Source organism: Melospiza georgiana, chromosome Z (genome assembly GCF_028018845.1).
Source record: "Melospiza georgiana isolate bMelGeo1 chromosome Z, bMelGeo1.pri, whole genome shotgun sequence".
Classification (NCBI taxonomy): Eukaryota; Metazoa; Chordata; class Aves; order Passeriformes; family Passerellidae; genus Melospiza; species Melospiza georgiana.
Window position 1 is genome coordinate 81,932,987 of NC_080465.1, and position 15,765 is coordinate 81,948,751.

A 15,765-nucleotide genomic window follows, 5' to 3' on the forward strand; every position below is an offset into this window, starting at 1 on the left:
CGCCCGCCGGGCCCGCACATTCGCCACGCTCGGGGCGGAAGGGGCGGCCGGCAGGCAGTTCACTTAAAGTTATTTTCTACGCGTAATTTTAGTTGTTTGATAAATTTATTTTAAATGTGGGGGGAGTTTTTAGTTGTTTGTTTTTCATACTTTGCTTCTGCTTGGTTCGATTTTTCCCGTGCGGTTTTGGCGAATCGGCGGCAGGGGGAGCGAGGGCCGGCGGTCATGGCTGAGGGGAGAGGTTCCCCCGCCGCCCGCCCCACAGGTAATTACACCGTGATACGGTTAATTGCAGATAATCGTGGGATCGCTTCCGTTGGAAAGCACCTCCGAGATCATCGAGTCCAGCCTGTCACCCGATCCCCACCTTGTCACCCAGCCCAGAGCACTCAGTGCCACGTCCAGGCCCTCCTTGCACACCTCCAGGGATGGGCACTCCAACCCTCCCTGGGCAGTTCCAGTTCCCGACCTCCCTTTCCATGGGGAAATTCCTGATGGTGTCCAACCTGAGTCTGCCCTGGCGCAGCTGAGGTTTATGAACCTCCCTGAGGGGGTTGTGGAGGGTCGCACCCCTGAATTCCTGCACAATCCATGGCTGACACACTGCTACCCCTAATTCCAAGCTTTGGCTCCCCTGGACACGGATGGAGATGAGCAGGAGCTGCTTGCAGCCCATCTGTTTGAAACCTGTAGGATTTGGATACCCTCATTTTCCAACACAGCCGACAATGAGAACCACAGGGATAAAAGGGCTAAATGCCTGTGATCATATATTGGTCACTAGAGGGAAGAACCGGTCCCTCCGTGGGCTGCAATGAACATGTATTGGTCTCAGTGATGCAGCACCATGGATGCTGCAAGAACCGAGAGCAGGACAGATCCACGGTTCACTCTGATAATATGAAATAGTTAAAACCACACACAAATATCCTAGAATCCCCAAATGGTTTGCATTGGAAGGGATATTGAAGCTCATCCAGTGCCACCCCCTGCCCAGCTCTCACTGTCCCAGGCTGCTCCCAGCCCCATCCAGCCTGGCCTGGGGCACTGCCAGGGATCCAGGGGCAGCCACAGCTGCTCTGGGCACCCTGGGCCAGGGCCTGCCCGCCCTCCCAGCCAGGAATCTGCACCTCCAAGGTACACCACAAAACCCACCCTCCAGAGTTCTGATGGTTGAAATGCACCTTGAGGTATGATTTATCTGTATAATTGCTCCAGTGGAACCATGCCGGCTGTCAGGCAGAAGACAGGGAAGGCAGTGAAAATATTTTGTGTACAAATAAAAACTGCCATATGTCTTCAGGGACACATTTAAAGTTCTGTAAATTTTCTAGTAGAAAAAAATGTTATCCTGTCAAGACTCCCATTTTTCATTTAAAATAATCTCTCAAGTACTTTCTCTACATAATTCCAATGATTTAATAAATCTATAAATCAATGAACATGCAACATTGTCTTTAAAAAGAGACAAGGGCTTTGCTCTATTTTCTTTCTTTGCCATTGAATTCTCTTATCTAAGTCTCATTTAAGGCCAAGGGAGGGGATCCTGCCCCTGTGCCCCTGGGCTCAGGTGAGAGCCCACCTGCAGAGCTGCCCCAGCCCCGGCTCCAGCAGCACAAGGAGCTGGAGCTGCTGCAGCCAGTGCAGAGGAGGCCACGGAGCTGCTGCCAGGGCTGGAGCCCCTCTGCTCTGGAGCCAGCCTGGCACAGCTGGGGCTGCTCAGCTGCACCAGAGAAGCTCCAGGGACACCTCAGAGCCCCTGCCAGGGCCTCCAGGGGCTCCAGGAGAGCTGCACAGCCCCTGGGGACAAGGCAGGCAGGGACAGCACCCAGGCAATGGCTCCCACTGCCAGAGGGCAGGCACAGATTCTGGCACATTGGGAATTAGGAATTGCTGGCTGGGAGGGTGGGCAGGCCCTGGCCCAGGGTGCCCAGAGCAGCTGTGGCTGCCCCTGGATCCCTGGCAGTGCCCCAGGCCAGGCTGGATGGGGCTTGGAGCAGCCTGGGACAGTGGGAGCTGTCCCTGACCATGGCAGGGCCTGGAACAGGACAGGCTTTAATATCCCTTCCAACCCAAACCATTCTGGGATTCTGTGATTTACACACATGCACAATGGGTGGCTTTTCCTCTCCTTTTCTCCACTCATTTGCACTGGCTCTCAGGGCCATAACACTCCACACTCAGTGAATTTCTGATCAGCTGCCAATATTTCAGCACCTCTGAAATCAGGTTATAACTTCTAAAACCTTTCATGTGCTAAGTAAAAGTGATTCTCTTAATTTCTGTTTATAAGCTAGAAATGTTTCTATTGGATGGAAGTATATATTGGAAAGGGTTATTTTTTGCATTCCCATTTTTGACCAAGAGCCACAGTTTCTTCAAAAGTGTTTATTTCACAATTTTTTTTATCCCCAGCTGAATATTACAGTGACTATTACAAGCATTTTCTTATAAACAAAGGTGTAGTTTACAGATTTGTTCAAAATGGAAAAATATTTTATAAGCAGTAGTATTTCATCTACAGTATTCACTCATGTATATCATTCAACTTTGACAGCAGCTATACCTTCTGCTCCTTAAGGTAATGACACTTCACACCACAAAAAATAAAATAAAAATATCCCCAAAGATTTCAATATAGTAGCACTTTTTTAATATACTTATTTTCTTCTGATTTCAAATTAATCTGAAAGTCTTTGTCCACTGGCATTCACACCTTGAAATAATTTGGATACTCATCAGGGTTATGTCTTGTGGATTGTTTTACTTAACATCTACCTTGCTAGAATTTCTTTCAGAAAGAAAAAAAGATCCATTTATGACTGTAATATATATGTGAATCAATAAAGTTTGAGGAAAAAGCTTCATGGAAATTCATGCAATTCATTTTAATTAGGTTCTATTTATATGCACTGATAAAATGCTAATTTTTTGGTTAATGGTCTGAAAATATAAGTTTGCACAATTTTACTAATTTGCTATTGAAAATGGAGGAAAACAACCATTGTTTCAAGTGCAGCTTTTTCATTTGTACCTTTTGCAAATCACACAAACGAGGAATCAAGTCCTGCAAAGACTCCAGTGTTCAAGTTGCAGGGTGATCAAAAGCAGCCACTGTGCTTAAAACATGCCCACACTTTGGTACTGTTTCACAAATACAAAGAAATTCTTGGAATAAACTGCATGAGCAAAAAAACGTTTGTAACGTAGGATTGCAAAAATTCAGTCTTGAGGTCTAATGTTCTTTTTCTACAGTCACCTGCAGTAAAGCTTCACAGCAGCTTTATCTTCAGATAAGATAAGCAATCTCAGCTACAAAATGCCAATTAAAAAAATAAAAGGAAGAAGGAAAGGAACTTTCTGGTGAAAATGAAACGTGGACATTGTCCTGGATGCTTCTTGTAGGTCAGCCAGCATATGCCTCAACTCATATTCGAAGTGTTGGTTCTGTAATGCTGGTGACTTGGGCATTTTGATTGTTTAATTTATTTTATTTTATTCCCAGTAGTGTTTTTTTTGAGATAAAAGCCATCATATTTGCAGAAATCACAGTGGGTCACTATTGTTTGGGGGTTTTTTCCACCAAGAACTTCAAAGTGTTTTTGCAGACTTCCTCTATGTAAGATTTTATGAGTAGACTTTTATATCCATAGACAACATTTTCTATGACAGAATAATAAAAATATTCCACTGTTTTAATGCTTATTTCAGAGAAAGAGTGGTTGAGTTAAACAGCTGAAGGCACAGAGTGGGAAAATGCTAAACGTAATAATCAATATTTAAAAATAAAGACAGATCTGGAGAAGAGCCAGCTTTCTCTAAGCCATACTTTGTGATCATTTTGCTTTTTAAATAAAGAAGTGTAAATCTGAGGAAAGAAGGTGTGCTTGAGCATAGCAATTTAACTAAATTAACATTTAAATACAAATTTTTAAAAGTGCTAACAGAAAAGATAACATATATTAAAGATATTTCATACAGAGTTATCTTCCAGATGGATCTCAGTGGATAAACTACATGATCACAGATCAGGATGTTAAATCCCAGTTCCCATCTACACATACTAAGAGTTTTTAAGAAAGAATATATAAATTACAATCCTGAAAGTGCTAGTGAAGGACCATTATCCCCTAAAAGACCATTAAGCACATTTTACAGTGGTAATTAGCAACAAAGCCACTGCAGAAGAGGATTCTGCAGCAACCTGTCACTTAGTCTGAGTGATAAGCATAGGTTTAATCAATGCATTGGGAATTGTACTCCAAATAATTTACATCAGAAAGAGGTAGAGACCTGAACTGCCTGAAACTGCTGACCTAACACGAATCCTGAGCAACAGTTTGCTGTTTAAACCACCTTACAGAAAAGCTGAATCCTGCTTTGAATTATTTACTTTTAAACCATGACAACTGTTGGAGCATGGAAAGAAGGGAGAGGCAACAACTACCAAAATTCAGAGCACTGCAAGGACATTCACTGTGAAAAGAGGTAGGTGAAAATAAATAAAGGTGTAGTGGGTGAGTGGGTGGCAGGGCTTGCTGGGCACGGGCAGCAGACTGGTGGCATGACCCTCATTGCGCAGCCAGGGGAGATGAAGGCACTGCTGAAGACACAGCAGGGTGAGTGCCCAAGAACTGCAGTTTGGAGACAATCCTGGCTCTTTAATAGCAAAATCTCTGTACTTCAATGGGTGATGGTTAAGGGGGGACAAATTACTTTTTAGCCTGAAGTCTGTCCTTCAGTGGTAACAGTTGCTCTGAACTATAGTCTCAGTTTGGATCAAGGTATTTACCCACTGGCATAGACCGATATAACTCTGCACAGCACTCAACAGTTTCTTTTAAAATGTGCTTTTTTGGATAGTCATATACATATATAGTACATACAGGACTACTGCAGTTTGTATATACACCAATTATATACATGATGCCTAAATCACAACACGCTCCTTGCCTAGGAAGGAAACTGCAGCAGACAGGAGGCGGTGTATCTCCAAGAAACTTCACATTCTCCTTTCAGTCTCTGAGTAGATAGCCTACCTGGTCATAAATTTACTGTTTGGATTTACACCAGCTAAAAAGAGTCAGATGGAGAGAGTGGATTTTTCTTAGAAAGCTTTTAGTCGTGATGGAGCTGCGCAGCACAGAAGAAGCCACAAAAGCAGGTGAGCTAAGACTGATTTACACAAGACCATGGTGGAAGTGGAGAGGGCAGGATGCTGGCAGCCCCCCACTCCTGGCTGCAGTTTGGCACGTGGTGCTGTGGCAGGAGCATCCCCACGCTGAGCAGCCGTGGAGCAGCACTGAGCCTGGGGAACCCACCTCCTCCCCTGCCACTGACAGCCCAACGTGTGCTGCCAAGGACCACAGAAAAACCAATGCCTCGTCTCCTTCAGCGTCTGTGTGGTGAGGTCAGAGAGTTGGTTTGGCTTAGTTTATAAGTCTGATTAAAAAAAAAAAAACCAAAAAAACAAAACCAAGAGAATCTGAATTGAAGGCAATTATTAATTTAAGGTTGTTGTATTTTGGGTTCACTCTTAAAGAAATGGCTTATGTATGTTTTTAACATACCACCTGACAGCTTTTTTTTTGCTTTTTTTTTTTGTGTTAGAACATTTCATCTCTTTTAGAAATTTTTAAATTTTTAAAATATTCTTAATTTATCCAAACTCTGTATTTCCATGATTCTTAACATTTTGGATGGCTGCTGAACTGAATGGAGTTTTTCCATGGACAGCTACAGCTAGGATTAACCCACTGAACACAGGTAGGGCTGGAGGATTAAACTGGGCTCCTTAGCCTGATCTGTGCATGGGATTCTGACACTGGCCATGTAAGAGGTACAAGACCCTTGACAGCCACTGGAGGAAAGTGTTTCAGACTCGAAAGCACAAGAAAAGCCAACAGTAGGGATCAGGATGATGCTATGCTAGAAGCTTAAGAAGGCTTAAGGCAGTCCTTTGCATCATGATTATTTCGCTAGGACAAAACCTTTGCTAACGTAAATTTGGTAATGCAAGAAAGTCCAATGGAACAAATTCCTGCCAATTTATCTAAATTTCCATGAAGTAGATACACTGAATATATTTAGCAATGGCTAAGGAGCAACAGCTCTTCCCAAATACATTTGGTGTATCTGAATGTATTTGTGAAAAATGTATTTGTATTTGTGACAAATTCCACATCAGTGGAAACAAGCAGCATCCCAGCCATTTACCTTTATGGTGTGATAAATACACACCTTCTGCAATTTACTTTTTCAATTCACTGTCATGAATGCAGTTACTAGCAAGAATTGAAGGCAGAACTGCATATTCTGCTATTCATACACACAAGACCACCTGCCCCTAGACAAATGACACATCCTTCAAGGCAGCACAAGTGTCTCAAATTTTGTTTTTGTCATCGACACCTATGAAAATCAAAATAAGCTTCTCCCACTTCTTGGCTTTTGGAGATGATTATGGGCTTTGAACTATGTCAACATAAAATCAAGCAGTAAAATATAAGGATACTTTTCAAGTATCCTTATTTCTGAGATGCAAATTACCCAAAAAATCACATACAGACCAGTGTCTTTTTTAGTGTACATTTTAGCATCCATTTGTTACTGTGTACTGGTTCTTCCATAAGACTGTTTGGTCCATATTTTAAGAGCTCTTGAATTCTTTTTATGATTTTTTTTTCTTTTGTTGCTGGAAGTCTCTGGGTGTGAGAGGTGAGTTTAATTCTACTTTCTTCAGACTTTTTTGAGAAAATCCAAGTTGAGAGAAGCAGGGAGATGAATGGAGTCCATGGTGATGGCAGATGGGTTGAATGGGAACAGAACTGGGAACGTGTGCTTGAAGTCTAACAGCAGCTGTGGAGGGTCATTCCGTTCCTGCAACTGCTTCTGTTGGGTGTGGGAGAAGAAAACAAATTTAGCATCAGTTGTTGCCTTTTCTTGTTGTGTTTTACACCATCAAAGGTTTGAGAATGTACATCATTTTATAGATACTGCAGAAAACGGTGAGAACTATTTTGTTCTCTTCTGCAGCACCTTTCCTTCAGAGCAAGTATTTACAGGAACTTCTATCAGACTGTAGGAAACACTGCTTCAGGAGAGCCTGGTTACATTTTCTACATCACCACAAAGATACAGGACCTCGAAACAAGATGATCCCCTTGGCACAGCAAAACCAGGACTACATGATACCAGCAGACCACCTTTGATTCAGCTGATCAACCATGGTGATATGTTCTGGGGGTAGCTGAATATATGTCCTTCCTTTTTCTCCCTGCTCCTTGTGAGCATTAAAAGGTGTTTGGCTTTAATTTGTTTATTTTTCCTTCAGTTGCCAATTTCTACCTCCTATCTCAGAAGTAACTCAATTTCACCAACACTTTGTCGACTCCTGCAACCTTAATCCTCATTTGTGTTGCTACTGAAGAGCTGAATCAGCTGAGCTTGGGATTTGGGTGCTTATTGCCCTCTGTGATTAACAGCCTGGCTATCCCTGCAGCTGTGTGCTGCAAGTGTGTGTGCACACACAGAACACTGAATTCAGGACAACCTGCAGCAGCGTGCCTTTTATAAAATGCCTGACCTAGCAGTGATTTAATACAGATGCCACTAGAACTACAGAGATGTCGTTTGTGCCCTCCAGTTGACAGCCCTTTAAATTTACCTGTATGTTTCGTATGAAAGCTACTGTCACACGTTCTTCAAACTCATTCACAGGAGTGTAGAGATTAAGTATCTTTACAATCTGTTAAAAAGAAAACATGGTTACAGTCGTGAGAAGCTAAACTTCTCCAGAACACAAAGCACCAGCAGCAGGTTGTCATGATATGGCCACAAGAAGTCTGCCATGACAAACCAGAGGAAAGAAGCAGCAGAAGTATCACCCTGGTGTTTTGCTTTGCCTCCTGTAAGGTATTGCAAGATCGATGGACCTGTCAAAATCACTTCTTATGGGAACTTCTGTAAATTGGCAACAGACTTGGACAACAGATTTATACAGGGTTGGCACATGCTGACATGGATGACTTCTGATGTCACCTGTACAATACTTCTCTTGATGCTCTCTCACTCCCACTCCTTCCCTCAGCTTTTCTCAAAAATTGATGTTCAGGACAGGGTGGTGCAGATAGATTAGAAAAGCTCTCTGAGAACCACTGGAAATCAGCTCACGCCTCCCACGTCTCCCTTCCTACAATATTATGAAATTAAGGACAGGCAATCCAGAAGTAAAAATTGTGAGTTTATATCCTCCTGGAATGGAGTCTCAAAGTTCAAGATCATATCCAGCCAGCCTAGATTGGTACTTCTAAACCTCCTGCCCCAAACAGGAATCCTTGGTGGGCACCCTGCAGGCCCAGCCAGTTTAAGAGCTGGCAAAAGACAATAGGTGTGGGAATCCTTAAAATCAGAGGGTTTTGGGAAAGCTGCAAAAGGCAGGCCTCAGAGAGAGCAGAACTGCAATTAGAGCCAGGCGGGTTTAAAATGCCAAGGATCTGACTTACACAACAAACTCCTCGGGGCTGGGTTTAATCTTTGCACGTTTCTGGAGCTCCAGTGCCATCAGTGGCACTGTAACACTGTGACCACCTCTGGGAGGGGCCAAGGTGTAACATCAGTCCTGAAAAGCTGTGCCCACTGAAGAGCTGGCAGAGGGAGACCACCCTTTCCCACTCCTCAATTACCTGTGCTGTAAACCCCTGCCCTGCTCCCTACCTGCTGGGTTGTGAGTGACGTGCACAAGGAGCAGATGGCCTCAGCATCCTCTGAGGTTTTCTTCTTCAGCTGCAGGAGCTGTGCTGCCTGAATCAAGGGCTCCAAAGTTTGTGCTGCTCCACTCTGCTGCAGATTCTTCCCATGCAGCCATTCCTCCAGCTGGCTGATGTTAAACCTGGATAAGTGACCAGGACAAGATGTGAGCTGAGAGGTAAAAAGCAGCATCTTCAAAACTCCTCCTTGGGCCTCAGGGTATGTTGCAGTGCTGGTGTATGTCGCTCTTTGTGATGTGTTTTTGTGATACACACAGCAAGAGACAATCAGATCAAAGCTTAGTACTCAACAGCTCAGAGTAAAATATATACTCCAAGTATCTTTCAAATAGATGAACCATGTAACAGCCAAACAATACAAGGGAGGTGCTTTTCTACAGCATTCAGATTCCTCCAACAATTAAAATGAAGATTTTAACCAGCTTTTAAATGCTAACAAGATCCTGCAAAGTACCCAGATACCTCTGAGAATATCTACACAGAAAATGCTTTTGCTGTGCCCACTGTCCTCAAGGGGAATATAGAAAGATCCAGCGTGGGAAGGGGAGAGGGTAGCAAAAGGAAGATTCAACGAATTTGCACTGAGAAGTGCACTTTTTTCCCCTATTTCCCACCAACTTACAGCATTAACAAAACTTCCCTAATCAGGCAGAGCCCTGCCCCAAGCCCCAGCCCCACCTCAGCTGCATGCCCGTGCTCCACGAGCAGACATCCTTCCTCAGCAGGAGGTTGTTCAGGGCAATGGCGTTGATCATGTAGAAGAGCTGCTTGAACACCTGCTGGATGATCTCTGGGTCCAGGCCCTGGTCACACATGATGCTGTGGAATGTGTTCAGCTGGCGAATCATTTCATCCAAGCTGTAGGAGCTGTCACCCGCATTGGAGGAGTATTTCCTGTAGCCCACCAGTTTGACAATGGAAAGCCCTTGGATACTCTCATTTTCCAACACAGCAGGCACTGGAAAAAGGGGGGGAAATGGGCTAAAAAGCCTGCATCCATCTATTTGTCACTAGAGGGAAGAACTGATCCCTCCATGGGCTGCAATGAACACGTATCACTCTCAGTGATGCAGCACCATGGATGCTGCAAGAACCGACAGCAGAACAGATCCATGGTTCACTCTGATAATATGAAACAGTTAAAAACACACACAAATATCATATAAGTGAGCAAGAGTTTGGTTTGGAAGAGTCTTTAAAGGCCATTCAGGTCAAACACCCCTGCCATGGGCAGGAAAACCTTCCACCATCCCAGGTTGTTCCAAGCCCTGTCCAGCTGGGCATTGGACATTCCAGGGATGGGGCCTTCCTCAGGTGAATCCTCAGGGATTTAGCTGAAGAGATAACTCTTCCTTCTCATACCTGCTCTCACACCCTCAAAAAGAGTCCCTTTCCTCTTCCCAATCCTCTCCTCTCTTATAATATACATTTCCATCCAAAACAGATTAACCACAAACCTGGTCTGGAGGAGACAGCAGACCCACTAGCACAATCTCATCTCTTCCACTGCCTCCCCAACAGAAATAAAAGAGATATCTTCTAGAGTGTGAGGAAAAACCCTTATACCTATTAGCTCCTATCATGGGGGAAGATAAAAACTCTCTGGGTCATGCTGGCAAAGGTCTGTGCAAAGGTCTGAAAAATACTGTGCAAAGGTCTGAAAAATAGCTGGAGCAGATAAGCTGGGCCAAGAAGCACCCTGCAGGTGTGAGCTCACCGATCATGGGCTGCAGGATGCCCCCCGCAATGTTGATGAGCTGCTGGTAGATCTGGATGGAGAGGTGGCCCAGCACCTGGCGGTACTCGGTCAGGTCAAAGTTCTTCAGGCAGTGCTCATTCTGCTTCGCCGTGTTTTGGGTCATGAAACACTGAAAAGGAGATTAAAACACCCAGGCTCATTATCCCACCCACTGACAGTCCATCAAAACCGCTGCATTAAACCCCGCCTGCACCCTTACAATACAGTATACCAAAATATGCTACCAAAGTACATCACAGAAAAGATCAAAACTCATAAATCACCTTTCAGTAGCCTAGGCATTTGTTTATAAATTATTACTAGAGAACTACCTTTTGAAAAAAATCATTAAACTACCAGATTTTCATTTTATCCTTAGCAAGGATCTGCACATTTGTATTAACTGCAATATATAGGAGTAGACAATAACATTTTAGGCCCTCTGAAACTTAGCTTTTAGCTACATGCTTATCCCTTTGAGTTCTGACTGTTTCTGGGAAACAAAATATTTTTAAATTAAGATTCTAGAAAAAATTCTTGAAAAAAGATTCTTGAAGGATTCTTGAAAATCATTATGGCTGCATGTCACATGCTGCTTTGACAACATCTTAAATTGTTCTGAAATTTCATAAATGTCCTGAAACAACTGAATTTATTGCCTGTTTTTGCTGATACAGCTGATCTATAATCCTGCATTTGGCTACTGTAAACCCTCAGTTCTGGGCTCAGATATTAATACCAGTTTTAGTGTCAGAATTCAATGGGATGCTTTAATTAACACAGATCCTTTAATTGCCTGTTCATATGGTCTTACGTGGTGTGAAAATCAGAACTATGAAACTGTTTTTGTTGGTTGCTGACTGGCAAAATGCAAAAATACAACATGTACCAATTTGAGTTGATTTCACAATTTCCCCATTTTCCTGACTAATCGTAGAGCACCATGCTCCTCACCTGACAGGAGATTGCACGTGGGCTGGGATTTTCTTTTAAACCTTTTCGGAAAAACAGGCTGGATTTAAAACTAAAGATAACAGTATCTTGCAAACAGCTCTGTAGTATTTCTCTTCTCTATATTTTGCAACAATTGCCAATGGAATTTGCAAACAGCTGATAAATTTAACACAGTAAATCATGGTTTTAACCCAGCTGATTTTCTGGAGAGGATTTTCTCTAAATGCAGTATTATTATCCAGACAGAAGAGGGCAAACAAGAGCACGGCTTCTAGTAAGTATTCTCTAAAATATTTTTAACCTTTTATTTTTAAATCTTTGAAATCCAGTGCTGAGGTTTTACACACAAACCGTTATCTCTTGAATGACCTGAATAGTTCATTTAATTTTATAATTTTTTTCCTCACATTTTGAATGCTTAATATATCTAAATAGATATCTAAAGACTAAAAAAAAAAAAACAGTATTTGTGTCTGTTGAAAATTTTAATATGCAGAATACAAGGCTATAAGGATGGCAGTGTGTAATGTTGTAGGAGAACTGTGATAATCCCATTCTTCTGAAAGGGATCAGCTTTAATAAAACAATTCAAGCTATAAAATATTGTTTAATGAAAAGCTGAGGGATGAACTAAAACCAGGAGAACGGCCTTCAAAATGGTTCACCACAAAGATCATAGAAAGGCTGGCCCAGCTGGGGCTGTTCAGCTGCACCAGAGAAGCTCCAGGGACACCTCAGAGCCCCTGCCAGGGCCTCCAGGGGCTCCAGGAGAGCTGCACAGCCCCTGGGGACAAGGCAGGCAGGGACAGCACCCAGGCAATGGCTCCCACTGCCAGAGGGCAGGCACAGATTCTGGCACATTGGGAATTAGGAATTGCTGGCTGGGAGGGTGGGCAGGCCCTGGCCCAGGGTGCCCAGAGCAGCTGTGGCTGCCCCTGGATCCCTGGCAGTGCCCCAGGCCAGGCTGGATGGGGCTGGGAGCAGCCTGGGACAGTGGGAGCTGTCCCTGACCATGGCAGGGGGCTGAATGAGATGGGATTTAATGTCCCTTTCCAACCCAAACCCTTCTGTGCTTTTAGGAGCTTTTCCAGGGAAAGCTATCTGTGCTATACCCAGATCATAGCTGTACCCACATTAACCAAGGAGGGCAATCAGAGCAGCCCCATTCCAGCCAGAGGGAAGCCCCTGGTGCCAGGAGGAGGCAGGACTGTCCCTCAGGCCGGGCTCTCACCTCTTCCCCACTGTACTGCTTCAGGCAGTGCAGCAGCCGGCAGGTGTTGGCCAGCCAGAACGATGTCATCTCAAAGTCATCCTGGTGCTTCTGCAGAGACAGAGTGAAAACACGTGAGATCCCACCCCCTCCCTTTCATCACAAAACGAACCAATTTTGAGTTTCCCCACCCATAATCAGGCAGCTTTCCCTCTGCATCTGGGCAATATTAGCTGTTCTTCCCTGCAAACTTTTTTTTTTTTTTACCTCTAAATTCCAACAATTTTATTGTTAAGATCACAATTCTCCTCGCTCTTCTAAAAAGGGAGTCTCTAAGAGCAAATTGGCTTGAAAAGCCCTGTGAGAGCTGAGTGCCACTCTTGGACATGGTTATTACCACCTGACAGCCTCTCAACCCCAAGACAAGAGCAAATGGACACCTGCCTTCAGCACTTTCTTCACACCGTTGATGGTGGAGGTGAGCAAGGAGTGCACCTTCTGGTCATCGTTGATGTAATCTGCGTGTCTGATGCACATGTAGAGGATGTAAGCAGGAAGGCAGGGAACAGTAGCAGACACTGCCTGGGGCTTGAGATCTGGAAGATTTGACAATTTAAAAAATTAAAGATTTCACAAAAAAAAAGAGCAAACTTAAATTTCCCCAACTGACAAGAGAAGCAGAGAACGCCACAGCTGGAGTGTACCCAGGCAAACCCCTCTCAGTCCTGGGGAAAATTATATTTTGGCTCTGCAACTTGCATCCCTCTCTGCAGAGTGGATACAAAGCCAGAGATTCAGCTGCAGGACAGAGGGACCTGCCCCAGACCCTCAGCACTCAGGGTTGGGAGGGCATACCCTGCCTGCCCTGAGGTTTGTGACAACACCCCATTTCTCCTTATGGAACCACAGTGGAGCCAGAGCTTCTCTACCTTGTAAAACCCCCCCCCAGCAGCACAGAACCACCTCAGAACAGCTCCCTGAAGCTTTCAAGGATACCTCACGCAATAAGTCCTTCCCCTGAATTGATGACACATTAAATCACTCCTTCCCTCAAGATACAGAATCCTAATGGTGGCTGTGGGCATTTGAAGCCTCTGAAGAACAAGCTTGCCTGATTAGGAGAACTTCAGTGCCCACAGCAATGGGCTAGCACTGCTCTGTGAACACTTTTTGGATCCCCACTAGGCTCTGCTGGAGTTAGAGTTGTAGTGAATGCCAACACCTTGCCAGGGAAGCCTGACTTCTGAAACAGCACTGAGTAAGGGGATGCTGCAGCAACTCTGAGCAGCCTGTGCAGTGCAGAAGAGCTCACAAGTTCATTACCTCATAAACTGAGCTACCTTTGTTCCACTGCTGTGCCAGACCCAGGGCCAGTCCTTCTGCCACCCCCTCCCCATCTATCACCTCATATGAAACTCAGCAAGTTACTGCCTGCTCTAAAAACTAGCCTTGCTTTGTGTTTCCCATTGTTTGCTATCCCTAAGGGATTGTGTCCATCCTGGTCTAGCTCCTTAGTGCAGCACTACTTTACCTACCCAAACTGCCATCACCACAAACATGCAGCCCCAGAAGTGATCAATTGAGAAGATCTATTTGTCTACCTTAATTTTTTTAATCTCAAGTTTACAAACTCTTCCAGGCACGAGAAGGAGCAGCCAGGCAGAGAAGCAGAGCAAGTTCCCCACCTGTAATGAGGTTTCGGATGAGGAGTGGCTCATCTTCTTTGTAATATTCCAGCATGCCCTGAAAATCCTTCTCCTTCCTCTGGACAGCAACCTGCATGTTCCTCTCGTGTGGCCTCCTCTCCGCTGGCACTGTTGTCTGGGATGCTGTGAAGAGAAAAGGTTATCAACACCCGGCTGGCACCTGGGAATCAACAACTATTCAGGCCCTCCACTGGCCTTGGTGCAGACACCAAGTCAAAAAGTTATATATTGAATTCCCAATAATGTCACCGGCTTTGACAGACTTATAAAAATAAAAACAATCAGATCCTGGATTACCAGTCCACAGAGTTCTGACTCTGAATGAAAGAAAAAGTGCAAAACTTGAACTTAGAAGAGGAAAAAATGAAGCATTTTTTTATTTTCCAAGAGACCACAGGCTAGAAGGCAGCAACCCTAGTGAATGATTTTCACAGAGCCAGGCAAAAAGCAGGCAGGCAATGCAAAATCCCTAAGCATGGCATCTTCTGTCTGCCTGCAAAGCTGCACACCGTGGTGGCACACTGCTGGAGTGTAATAAAGCAGAAGAGACCAGCATGCAAATACTGCAGCAAGCAGCATGCAAATCACACTGACAGGGAGCAGCTGGGCGAGCCGTGGAAACCCTCCAGTTATTCAGCTTAATTTCACTTAATGCCTGGTTTCCAGAAATTAACTCATGAGATGGGGCTCTCTGATTAATCACGGCTTCTCCAGAGAACAGGAAGTGCTTTCTATGCAACACAGATGCCACATTTAAGGTGATTTCTCATTAAGCAGAATATACATACACAATTTGATACTAAAGGGTTATAATTCCCCCTTCAAAACTGACAGATCAGAACATTTCCCTGCTGGCCACTGGGCTCCTTTCTGTACCTCTGCCTGGGTCACTGCAATGACAGGAATGACTGCAATGACAGCAAAAAAGTTTCCTCAAATATCCTCCAAACCCTGGTACAGGGTCAGTGTCAGCTCTGTGCCTGCTGCTAGCTCAGTGCCAGAACAAGCAAAATCTTACTTTCATAGAAAGAAAAGTAGAAAAAAACCCTGAAACCCTGCAGCTCTCCAAGACTGACCAAAGAAGTAAAACCCAAGTGAAGTTTCCCCCAACCCAGTATCTCCCAATGCACAAGTCACCTTCAAAATCTTGGACCTTCTTCATGTAAATCTTCAGCTGCTTCTTCAGCTTCTTTTCATTCTTTTCCAACTTTTCCAGCAATTCTTTAAGATCCTGAAAGACAGAAGATACATTTAAAAGAACTCCCAACATTAAACCCAAGAACAACTCATTTGGGGTGAGTTAGAGGCTGGAGTATGGCCTGTGCATCACCAAGGCGTGGTGTGAGCATCTCAGTGGAAGAGGAGCACTACCCACAGCATTTAATCCTG

The 15,765-nt window shown here is 44.3% G+C and overlaps 1 protein-coding gene across 1 annotated transcript in view; it reads right to left on the bottom strand.

The window, feature by feature from the left end:
• Positions 1-5,344: 5,344 nt before the first annotated feature.
• The window catches only part of MYO5B (myosin VB), a 145,522-nt gene continuing 135,101 nt past the window's right edge, over positions 5,345-15,765 (bottom strand). The window contains exons 33-41 of the mRNA XM_058044585.1: positions 15,514-15,607; positions 14,356-14,499; positions 13,115-13,266; positions 12,692-12,781; positions 10,486-10,636; positions 9,447-9,726; positions 8,716-8,890; positions 7,667-7,747; positions 5,345-6,891 (exon numbers count right to left, since the gene is read on the bottom strand). Coding sequence (XP_057900568.1) covers positions 6,739-6,891; positions 7,667-7,747; positions 8,716-8,890; positions 9,447-9,726; positions 10,486-10,636; positions 12,692-12,781; positions 13,115-13,266; positions 14,356-14,499; positions 15,514-15,607 — 1,320 coding nt within the window. The 3' untranslated portion in view covers positions 5,345-6,738. The remainder of the gene's footprint in view (positions 6,892-7,666; positions 7,748-8,715; positions 8,891-9,446; positions 9,727-10,485; positions 10,637-12,691; positions 12,782-13,114; positions 13,267-14,355; positions 14,500-15,513; positions 15,608-15,765) is intronic.